General features: G+C 39.2%; 1 protein-coding gene across 2 annotated transcripts in view; it reads left to right on the top strand.

The window, feature by feature from the left end:
* bicc1a (BicC family RNA binding protein 1a) overlaps positions 1-12,172 on the top strand; it is a 39,190-nt gene that overhangs the window by 9,916 nt on the left and 17,102 nt on the right. For both annotated transcript variants that reach the window (XM_030786904.1, XM_030786903.1), the window contains exons 3-4: positions 6,435-6,504; positions 11,140-11,219. In XM_030786904.1, coding sequence (XP_030642764.1) covers positions 6,435-6,504; positions 11,140-11,219 — 150 coding nt within the window. The remainder of the gene's footprint in view (positions 1-6,434; positions 6,505-11,139; positions 11,220-12,172) is intronic.

Raw genomic sequence — 12,172 nt, 5'->3', positions numbered from 1 at the left:
AGAGAGAGAGAGAGAGAGAGAGAGAGAGGTTAATGTACAGCCATGGGAGGGGATCTATAATAAAAGTGAAAATGAGTGATGGAGTGGTCAGGAGAATCTTCTTAAACTGAACGCAACTGCATACTTTTACCATTTCCTTCCTAAAATACATCCTTTCAACATCCCTGTGTACACATGTACTATCCCACTAAGTCATATAAAGTTATTGTCATGTGACTTCAGACTTTTACACACAGGAAGAGATGATGTGAATGTTCTTTTCCAACTCAAACAGCATGCCCCTGGGCAGTAGCTAGTTTTTGTTATGTTTTCTCCATATCCCTGCTGACCAGTTAACAGTGGCTAAGTTGGTTGTCATTGGTTTCCTCAAACCGTGCATCACTTACTCATTCTCTTACTCATCGTCTGTGTGTCTTCCGTTTGACGGGTGTGATGGTGCTGCTCCCCTCTTTCTGCCTCGTTATTCCCTCCATGTTTTTCCAATTTCCAGTATCCTTGTTTTTACCGCTGTGAGACCGTGTGAGTGTATACACCCTCTCTCTCTTCATTTGGTTTCTTTTATGGATCATTTCGTTCTGCCAGTGAAACAGTTCACATTTCTTCATTTCCCTATTCTCAATCACTCTTCTCTGTTTCTATTGTTTGTCTCCCTGAGTGTAACAGTCCATTAGAATGAAACTGTTTACATTATGGACCATTATACTTAAGGAGCATTGTGCAGCAGATGCTTCAGTGCAGGTCTCACACAGTTGGTCTCTCAGTATAGTGTTTCTCAATCTGTTCCCACCAGGACTTTCAAAATGTTCTTGTAGCGCTAGAAAAAATTCATTCATCTCATATCAAAAATGAAGATCAGTTGTTTGGTTAGTCACTTGAGCCAGACCTAGACTTGGATAAAACAAAACATTTAGGAAACGCACTAGTGACAGACAAAACAACACACTAGTGTGTTATTTTGTCTGTCAAGTGATAAAAATCTTCGCTGGGTAGGGCCGTGGGCAGATTGCCTTAAGGCCTGATTAAATGGCCAGTCAGATCAGACAAAGGCCCAGACTCCTGTTATTTGACTTCACTGAGTGCACAGAGGTCTAAGAATCATTGTTGATTCCTGTAGGTCAGTACCAGCATGAAAAACGAGACCAAATACTCTCTCATCTAAACTCAGACCCATTCAGCTTCATCAGTCCAGGAGCGCACAGCTGTGTTAGGGTAAAGCATACTACAGGGAAAAGAAAAAAGAATAAACAGACTTGAAATTAATTTATGCTCATTGGCATGGTTTTTAGAGAAGAGAGAAAGGAGGGATAATGTGGAAAGAAAATGTCCTAACATTAATATGATGAACTGCAGTGTCTTTGGGTAGTAGCTTTTGGAGCGAGTAGCGGAGAGAGTGCTTGGAGAAGTGTACCGCTGAAAATGTTCTGAATACACTTGAGTGTGTCTTGTCATTGAGGTTAAAACAACATTGCTGAGTGAATTTAGATACACATGGTGAAGACTGAGTGTGGTCTTTGTATGAAAGTGATTTAGATATTCTTACTGCCCCTGTTTTTTTACAATTAAGTTCAGTATCATCGGAAGAAAAATTGTAGGAAATGAGCTTTAAAAGTGAGTGTTAAAACAATAAAACTGACCCAATGTGCAGGGTAGTTATATTGTAACTCTCTTTTCAAAGTGTCACCCATGCAACAACTACCAATTACCTAGAGAATCTAGTAAACTCTACAGTTTTGTTGGCACTGTTGGACAGGAAAGGGCTTGGATGAGTTCTCTGAGGACTTGACCTTTTGTGTTTCATCACTGGATAGTTTATCACTGAGGATGAGAGAATGAAAAGGCAAATATAGTAACTGCCCTCCTTCTCTCTCCTCCTCTTTCATTCTTTTTTTGGCTCAAATCCTCCTTTCTCCTCGCTTCTCTTACTCTCGGAGCTCCTCAGCTGAATCAACACAGGATACAGGAAACAGATCTCTATACAGCAGTGCTGATTACTGTAGTAGTGCCCTCACACACACACACACACACATGCGCTTTCTCTTTTTTCACTTTGCACACCCTGATTAAGTGAAAAAGAGAACATACACTCACTTACTGTTTTTCATCAAAATGTCATTTTCCATGATGTTGTTATTACATTCTTATAATGATGGTCTAAGTGTAACTGAATGGCTTGTGTGCCTTTGATGTGCTTTCAGATTGTAAAATGTGTACATTTCTGTGACAGGACGCATTCATGAGCAAAGGAAAAGGGAAGGGAGAGCTTAGAAGTATAGTTAACCTAATTTCCCCCAAACTATCTGTCCAATTTGAGAGGTATGTGCTGTCCTGTCATAAAAATAAACAACGAAAGCCTTTAAAAAATGGTGTGTGGTCCAGCTGAAATGACTCCCATGTGTAGTATTCTGCCAAAAACAGCAGACACAGAGAGAGATATAAGGACATATATAAGGACCCAAAGTAAAAAAAAAATATATATATATATATTTATATTTATCTATCTATCTATCTATCTATCTATCTATCTATCTATCTATCTATCTATCTATCTATCTATCTATCTATCTATCTATCTGTCTATCTATCTATCTATCTATCTATCTATCTATCTATCTATCTATCTATTTAAGAGTGTGTGTGTGTGTGTGTATGTGTGTGTGTGTGTGTGTGTGTGTGTGTGTGTGTGTATATATCATGTATGTAGTTATGCGTAGATCTCTTATCAAAGCCAGCATCATTGTGCTACTCACAAATGACTCAAAATACTGAGTAAATTAGAATACATTTTGTTATTATGAAATTCCCTGGGAAAACCAACAAACACAAAGGATGGTCGACCTTTCTTTTTCTGGTTTGATAAAAGGAAGCATGTCATTTGTTTTAAACAGCTGTTTTCCTCAAAATCGGAACTCCATGCTTAGAACAACTGTGTGAGTGTGGAGGGATGATTTAAAAGCACTGCAGACAATCTTAAAGTTGTGCTCAGTTTCCTCGCACGAAGCAAAACATTTGCTCGTTTACTCAACGAAAATCTAAGGCTTTGGTGACAAGAAACAGACACCCCCAGAGGTTGGCCCCTGAGACTGATAAACAAGAAAATGGAGGAAAAATAAATTCTTAAACGACACCCGGAACGAAATGTTCTCAAGCTGTGTGTTGGTACATGTGGTCCTTGGATTTAACACATGCTGCGTATATGTACTTTTGTAAAACTAAAATATTGGAGGCTTGGTATTTGGGGAGGGGGGGGGCTTTATAAATTATGTAGTCATAGAGTTTAGGTTTTAGTAGAGCATTTCTCAGGTTTTTGACATTAAACACTGGTGCACTACAAAGGTGCACAGCAGATACGCTGGATGGACCAATCAAATGTGGTCTGTCGTGTAGAATACGTTTTCTGTTTATAGAACTGTAACTTCATTTTGTACAATGAACTTCCTGAGAAATATGGGTTGTTGTTTTTTTTTTAAAACAGAACTGCCAAGAAGCTTTTGGAGAACTGCTGTTTGGCAAGGCCAGTGCCGGCTATTAGAGAAAGAAGAAAGATAATACTCAAGACCACTGCCATGAGCCAAAGCCTGACTGAAAGGGGAGGGGGGTGAAACTCAAAAATATTGTTACAGAAATGTGTTTTCTATAGGGAAAACTGTTTGGCAATCTGCTCAACATTCAGCTCTTAAAAAATGAATTTAAATGGAAAGTCTTAGACAAAACAACCAAATCTGATGCGGAAAGCTATCCAAACTATACATTAAAAATGAAATATGAATGTAGACTGCCCTTTTGCCAAACTCTGGTATTAGGGTAAGTAATGAATCATTGTTTTGATTGACTGTTTAGGTGCAAAAGGACAAAAGTTTGTACATTACAAATTTACTGCCAAGAAGAACTCTGTAATGCTTCCCTTCTGAGTTAACTCTATTCTCAATACTGAAAAAGCATGCTCAGTTTTAAATGGGAACAAAGGACACATATTCAGACTGCTAGCATGGTGTTAATAATGAATGATTTACATTTCCAAATTCTGTGCCAAAATGTTTTGTTTATAAAATACCATTGCTTTGCTGTACACACACATATATACACACAGTCTGTTTAGCTCACTATGTCTTCTGATTAGTGAGGTTGAGAAAATCACCAGGGCCTGAAAAGCTTAGCACTCAACCATCAACCCTCTCATACCATCATGACCAAACCTCACCACAGAGGGCACTGAAACAGTCAAATCTGTGTCTGAGTGCAGGTGACATGGGAGATGTATGTCAGGGTCTGTTATGGGGAGGCCAACCAGAAAACAACTGTCCTCAAACTGAAAGGAACCAAACGGTCCTCAACCTGAAGAGAGCCAAACTCTCCTTAACCTGAACAGAACCCAACTGTCTTCAGACTGAACATTACCAAACTGTCCTCAAAGCTCCACTACAGTTGCCGCCAATATTTTGCACGTACTGATTGGAATCATTCTCTCTCAAACATTTTCCTTTTTTCATTAACTTCCTCAGGTTTTGGTATCTGACTCTTGTGGAGTAGATTCAAATATCTATCCAAGTTTCTAAGTATCTATGAGTGAGTTATGGGAGGCCCAACATGTATGAGGGGTGCCTTTTTAAACTTACCCTGAGCTTCTGTGCGTGATAAGAGGGCTGGAGAGAACCAACCATTACAGATTGACTAATGCTAGTACATGTGCAGCCATGTGCCTGTGGACTGCTTACATAACAAGGCCAAGGTCATGTTAAGCTTTACAGGGTCATGTGTGATGAATTGTCTCCAGTATGAGACCGTATGTCTGTGTGAGACATTTTTGTTTCCATTCTTTTACACAGTCATAATGAGAAACTTCAGTCTGTGTTAAAACAGAAAGGCACAACAGGACCTACAGTCTGCTCCACAGGTCGGCATTCAAGGCCATTTCACACTCTCTCTCTTTCTATGGGGGTTTGCTGTGGTGGGTTAGTGTTTGTTTAAGGCAACCTCATAACTTAGAGGCTTTTATGAATGTGCTCTGTATGGCTCTTAGTTGTAGTGGTTACTCTGTATAGTTTTATGCTACTGTGATATTCTCAAACTTGGACAATTTTCTGCTCTTTTTGTCCTTTGTGGAGCGGAGAAAGAGCTGGAGGAGAGAGAGAAAATGTTCATATGAAAGATGCCCGCACAGTTTTCATTCACTCCTTATTTCCTCTCATTTTGCCTTACCTTTGCCCTCTTGCCCCATCTTATTCCAAGTTCCTCTGTTTTCCATGTCTCCATCATTTTTACTTACCCTCGCTTTGTCATTAGATATTTGAACACTGCTTCTGTCCATTAAGGTCTCTCCCCTTGTCTCTGTTTTCATCCTTTTTTGTCCTCACTCTCTTTCACTGCTCCTGCCTTCTCCCAGTGGCATACACTTCTGTTCATATGCTACTGGTTATGAAGAGATGGTTTGTCAGGGACCACTATGCAAATTACAGTTGACATTTTTCACGTGTTGAGAAGCCAGCAGTACATGCCTTTGTGAGAAACGTGTCTGTTACAGCTCCAGACATATTTTTGTGGGGCCTCATTTAAACAGCTTGAAATTATTTTTTAGACTGGTTTGTTTGCGTGCGTGCGTGCGTGCGTGCGTGCATGCGTGGTGGGGGAGCAGAGCCTTAGTGGTTATCTGCCAAATTTAGATTAGTGTTCTGTAATTGTGTGTGTCTGTGTGTGTGTTTGCTTTTTATATGCTCCAAGTAGAGATTTTCACCACAATAGTTTACTTATATTCTCTTAAACCTATTAAAAAAGATTGCGCATTTGAGATGGTGTCGTCAATGAACTTCACAACTGTGCTCCAAGACTGTTGGAGACACTTGTAGTGTTTACTTTAGCAAGGCTGTTCTTTGTTTTCATCACTGCTCAGTGACCTGAATTTTTGTCTCTGAGTGCTCGCAGAAAGTTCTGGGAAACCTTCAGGAGTAGGCCCTCACAAAAAGGGCTTCATTCCAAACTGTGGTTTGGATTTGTCCTTGAGACCTGTGCTTGGTAATACAGATATTCCTTTTATTCTAATTATTGTTGAGGATCTCTAGGGTGCGATACAAGATTTAGCTTGATAACAGCAACCAAAAGAGTCTGTCCAATAAGAATGTTCCTACCTCTTCTACCTTCTCCCTCCTCTTCTCTTCATGGTTTCCTTGAAGAACTACAGACAAAGAACCTCTCTTTATGCTTCATAATTCAAAACATTCAAGCCATCAAGCCTGTGTTATGGCATGTGAATATGTAGAAAAACTATTTTTTTGTGATGAATTTTTGTATAACATTTTTCCAAATGGTGTATCTGGAACTGCAAGGCTCTCTGCTGTATACACATTCTATGAGGTCAGAAAACTTCTTCAAGAAGAAATGAATGACTTCTCCTTCTTTTCGGATGTTTCATTTGTCTAAATTAATCTTTGCTTGTGTTGCAGGTTATGGATGAAACTAACACGCAGATTGCTTGGCCATCAAAGCTGAAGATTGGAGCAAAGTCCAAGAAAGGTACAGTTGCACAAGTAGTCTCAGATGTGATGATTCCAATATTGCATCACTGACTTTGAAAACAAGAAAATGTTTTCTCTTTCAATCTCTAAACCACTTTTACATGAGGTTTTTTTTTTGTCATCAGATATTGGGAAGTCGAAAATGTCAAGGACAAAACATTTTATTCATATTATATAAGTTGGTGTCGCCAAAGTGTGAGTCCCAGTAAGGGACTGTAATGTTATGAATCCAGTATTAGCTGTTTGTTTTGTTTTGTTTTGTTTTTGATTTCGATATACACTACTGTGATGTGTGTGCGTGTGCATGGGTGTGTGTGCATGGCCCTTTCTTCTGTCATTCCCAGCATGCCATCTTGCCAGATGTGGAATCCAAAAATATTGTTATGTAATATATTTGAACCCAGTTCCACTGTTCAGAGAGCATTTAATTGTCTCAGCTGTTGACCATTAAGAGAATGTGCTGACGGTCCTGTGAGAGTAAAGAATTTAAATCCCAACATGAGATAAGTCAACCCGGTAATCACTTTCACTGCATTAGTGAAAACTGAGATGGGAAAGTGGGTGCAAGAATGTCCACTAATCACTTGATGTTATCTTATGGACTGCATATCTGCACTTTCTGAAGAAAAACACACATGTTGTCAGTCTGTTTGCATGCAAAACATTCGTGATTTTTTTATTACAAGGTCTCCAAACATGGAGGAAATCTAACTGTACATTTAAATTTTACATTCTAATTTTAAATTTGAATATGATCATGAATATATGGTATATCTGTGTCTGTTCCTATATCTTACATGGCCTCCCTCTGTGTGATGTAATTTTTTGCAGGTCCATGTAGATGGATAGAGAAACATAAGTCTGGGTAAACAGTGTTCATTTACTATAAGAGAAATACATTCTCTTATAGAGAATGAAAATAGTGTCTGTTCACAATGAGAGAAATGCATTCTCCTCAGAATGTCAAGTGTAATCCTTTAGTCAGTCATGTGATTAGATTAACTTCAGTTTATAGTGACACCACTTTCATGTGATGCCAAACTATCACTTACCCTCACTTATGGCTTTATTAATTCGCATATACATTGTGTATATAAGGTAAAGATGAAACATTTCACAGATTGAGAGTGTGAAATGCATTGCGTATGCAAAGACCTCCATAGTACAGTACATTTTACCAGATTCTGTTCGGGTGAAACAGATTGACTGCATCTTTCATGGAAGTCTTTTCATTCATTGTAGCACATAGCAGTGGCCTTTTACTAATGCACTCCTGACTCCTGGCTACTCAACTTAACTAAGCATTCATTCTTTCTTCTGCTAGTCCACCCCTCTCTCCTTCTTTCTTTCTCTGTACTAAGTGTACGCTTGTGTATGGATCTCTGACTGGCAACTTGCGGGTCCAATTACAGTATGCCTGAATATTGTCCATCACACCAGGGTGAAGGTATTTAATATGTCAGCAGTCTTTGTATGTCCAAACTAGACTAAGGAATGATGTTGAATACACTAAATCTAAGAAAGGCAGGAGGCTGGACTATTGTGGAGGTTGTATGACTCCAGCTCCCATGATGCAAAAGAGAGCATCCCTGCTGCCTCCCTTTTCCCCTCACTTAGCCACCCAGCCAGGATCTCAATTCTCTTTCTGTGGAGACACAGAAGCAGACAGCTGCTTGAATAATTCATGATATATTTATATTTGTGTGTGTGTGTGTGTATAGTATACTCAATAGCACTTAGATGGTCCAACTACATCTGTCAGATTTGTCTCTTCAATTTGACAATGTCAGCTCCAAGATTTTTTTTTTTTTTTTGGTTTAGTTTTGTTTTAAGTAGTTTATGTAATGAATACCGCCCACTTCGGGCTATTCATGAAAGACACAGAACAGGCATTTTAATTTCCTGGGTAGAGGGAGTACTTCAGTAATTCAAAACAATTGGTCATTAGTCTCTCGCTGTTTTTTGTTTCCAAAATTGGATTATGCAGGTGAACAGAAGCGTCTCTGTTTAATTTGATATTATGACAACTAACACTGTCAAAGAAAATTAAACAAGACACACTGAGTGCGCCTCCAGCTGGTCGTCAGAACCTGTGGCACGCGTCACGATGCAGCTTTTGTTTGCTTGCTGATGCATATTGTGTGGAAGGTAGGTCAAATCAGTGTAGGCTATGTATCACGTTTGCTATGAAAGCTGTTTGGAACCACAGAAGAAATGCAAACACATTGTAGTTTTGTTTCAGTGTTCTTTAAGAGTTGCCGACATTTTTACGATTTAGAATGAACTTCGTCAAGTCGCGCATTCACACACGCACATTACAAAAGTAAAACAATGAAATTAAATTCAACGACAGATTCAGCCATTAATTTCCACGAACTAAACCCACATAAAAAAAACTTGTTCGGGTGAAATACTGAAGCAACAAGTTGATAAAGAAGTCAGCCGATTAAGTAATAATACTCAAAACTTTGAAGTACGCGTTCACCTGTAATGACTTGGTTGTTGGCTGTCGTTTTTCGATTTTTGTCTTCAAATTTCTGGGAACAGTCAGTAGTGTCAAATCTTTTAAGTTGTCTTAACGTAGTACTGCTTACAATGCGCATTATATCTCATTCAAGGCCGATTCCCATGAGAGAGCCCTAAGGGTATTTTCGATAGTAGTCTGCTGGAACCGATTGAAAGCTACTCTTGCAAAGGCCTGTTGGTGACTGATGCGAAGCCAAAGCTTTGGCTGTTTTGGTGATTTTTGAAGTCTGTCCAGTTTTTCTTAATCCATCATCTATGCCTTAAATCACACTGATTGAAAAAATTACTAAGTTCCTCATTGTTTGAATAAATAACGAGTTAGAGAGAGTAGGCGCTGAGTGGAGCGTGGGTGGGTAGCACATTGCTGAAGGTCAAGGACATAATTAGGTTACATTTAACTTGCCTTAAACACTCGTTTCTCAGAAATACCTCCTATATATGCACGTGTGTGTGTGTGTGTGAGAGAGTGTCTTCATGTTCTTTCTCTATGTTTTGAATGACAACACACTTTTCTGCCTTTTTGTGTTTTCTCTCCCACTCTGTTTTGCCTCTCTGTCATGTGCATTCACTGTGCTGTAGATATTCTGAATTTTAGTGATATTAGTACTGAAATGCTGCAATGTATGTTATGTTTCTTACAGTCACCAACTGTGCTCTCTATCTTCCTTCTCTTTTGCTCGCTCTGTCTTTTCCTCTGTACCACATATGGATGCTTTTGGACTGTGTTTAACATAAAATCAGGCTTGAAAGTGTTTTGTTGCCAAGTTTTGGTGCAAGAAGGTCAGACAGTTTGTCTCTGTCAAGACAAACATGTTTCAAAAGACATCTCTTGGCTCTTCCCTCTTTGCTCTTTGTTTTCTTTCTTCAGTTGAAATGAACACACTTTAAAAAGCCCCCTTTCAAATCGTCCCTGAACAGAGCTCTGCACATGTAAACCTGAACACAGAAGAATATGTGCAGTGACACATGTACATTATGCTCAGACATACCATATTCTAAAATACAGTCCTTACACACATATACAGATGTGTGTGCTCACTGCGTGTGCACATCTCTCTCTCTCTCTCTCTCTCTCTCTCTCTCTCTCTCTCTCTCTCTCTCTCACACTCACACACACACACACACACGGGTAATGATTGCCACATGGCAGAAAAAAGGGCATAACAATGGGTTAAACACAGAGCCCCCTGCTGGTGTTACCCTAACACAAGCGGGAAAGCCAAGGAAGCCCCCTCTTTGTGTGACTGTCTGTATATGAGAGAGTGATAGAAAATGAGTGAAAAGTCTTCCCATGCTCATGTTTCTTCTGTGTTCTGTGTGGTTGTAGAATCAGTGATCTGGGTACTCCTTGCTGAGAGTTGAATTGATCTCGCTCTACCTCCCTGCTTCTCCCGTAATCCAGCGGCCGTAAAACTCGGAATGCCGAGATCTAGCAACGCTTTCAAACTGATGGCATTTCAGACTGCAGCCTGTGCTGAGTTGTGCTTCTGCAGGGCCAAGGCTTCTGTGTTTCAGCTCACTTTACATTCTTTAACTGCATTTTCACCTCGGCCTGGTAGGTGTGTGGGGGGAGGGGGTTGTAAGCAGGAGAGAGAAGCCGTGGAGGTTTACTTTGTAATGAACAGGAAAGGGCTATTTTTAGAGCAATAATGTAAATGTGAATTCCTGATGGCTTGGTGGACTTTCTGTGTAAATGTGTACTCATACAGACTCATGGAACAACTTAGATAAATGCCCTTTCCAGGAGCTGCATTTCCCTTAGACTCAATTTTTCCTGCTCATCAGACTCATTCAAGTTAAAGTTTGTGTCTATGTATGCGTATGTGTATGTTTTGGTGTGTGTGTTTGTGCGGTTGGGGGGGGGCATACATATGTAGAACAGTGTTTTGGCTGTGAATGTGATGCATTTAGGAATCTAAATAGAAATAGCATATTCATAGAATATCTTGACTTAATTTTTAATTTTTTCCAAAAGTTTGCCTGTCTCCATTGGCAAATTGACACAAATGCTGTCTGAAGAAACACCTCTAAGGAACAGTCAAGCATTTAATTACAGTTTTCTTTCTTTCTTTTGTTATCTCTTTCTTTTCTGTTTTTTCCCCTGCAGATCCACATATCAAAGTTTGTGGTAAACACGAGAACGTGAAAGAGGCTAAAGAAAGAATCATGTCAGTACTGGACACAAAGGTACATACAATTTTTTTTTTTTTTTCGTTGTCACAGCAAAGCTCTGGTCTAATGTGATCCTGAAGTGATTGGTTTGGAATGTTACAAAGCTCTCCAGTTCTGCATTCTCTCCATGGAAAAGATTACTCTGCTCTGTTTATAGGCTGCAGTTGATTAGAAGTGGACTGAATTGAGAGGAAACACTCTAGAGATAGCTAAAATGAGGGTCACCATGCTGTTTGACACAATTCATTTTCTTGTAAGGTGTTTGTCTCTTTATGTCTTCCTGTCTTTTTTTCATTTATTGCTACTTTTTAAGTTCTTACTTAGCCTTGTCACAAAGAAAAGGAGGGGCACTGAGCTTTTTACTTTAACAGTATGAAAGTTATTGTTATTAATTACATCAGTTCAACCTCTCATTTATACTGCTTATGGTGACAGCTCCCAACAATGTAATTATAACTAGGGAGGTATAATTACGCTGAGAGTGTTGCTGTAGAATGTTACTAGCAGCCGCAGTGAAACAGGACAGCAAACTTTTGTATTTTTGACTTGCTCACTCAAATTAATTAAAAAAAACTTAATTTCATGTAAGAATGGTAGAGTCTGTCTCATTCTTCCAATGCTAGTCTTAACCTGCATAGAGAGAATTCTGAAGGCCTTCATCTGTCCATTGTGTGTCCAACATGGGCAGTGAGATGGACTCAGAGAAAGACAGAAGAGTTGCTGTGCAACAGTTTTGGAATAAATGGAGAGAAAAAGAAGGATCACTTTCATTTGGACACTCAGTCAGAGCACTGACATTGGCGTTCTATAAATCTATGGTAGCATGTGTTCCAAGCTGTCATGACAAAATGTTATAATAAAAAAATAAAAATAAGACACAGTTTATATGTTTAATGCCACTATTTAGACACCTTAATTACTTCATCAGCTGTGCTTTGTCTCCGGAATGACCCTTTGTGATGTTTGAG

This window comes from Chanos chanos, chromosome 10 (assembly GCF_902362185.1).
Source record: "Chanos chanos chromosome 10, fChaCha1.1, whole genome shotgun sequence".
In the NCBI taxonomy this organism is placed as follows: domain Eukaryota; kingdom Metazoa; phylum Chordata; class Actinopteri; order Gonorynchiformes; family Chanidae; genus Chanos; species Chanos chanos.
This window is presented reverse-complemented; position numbering and strand designations above follow the sequence as displayed.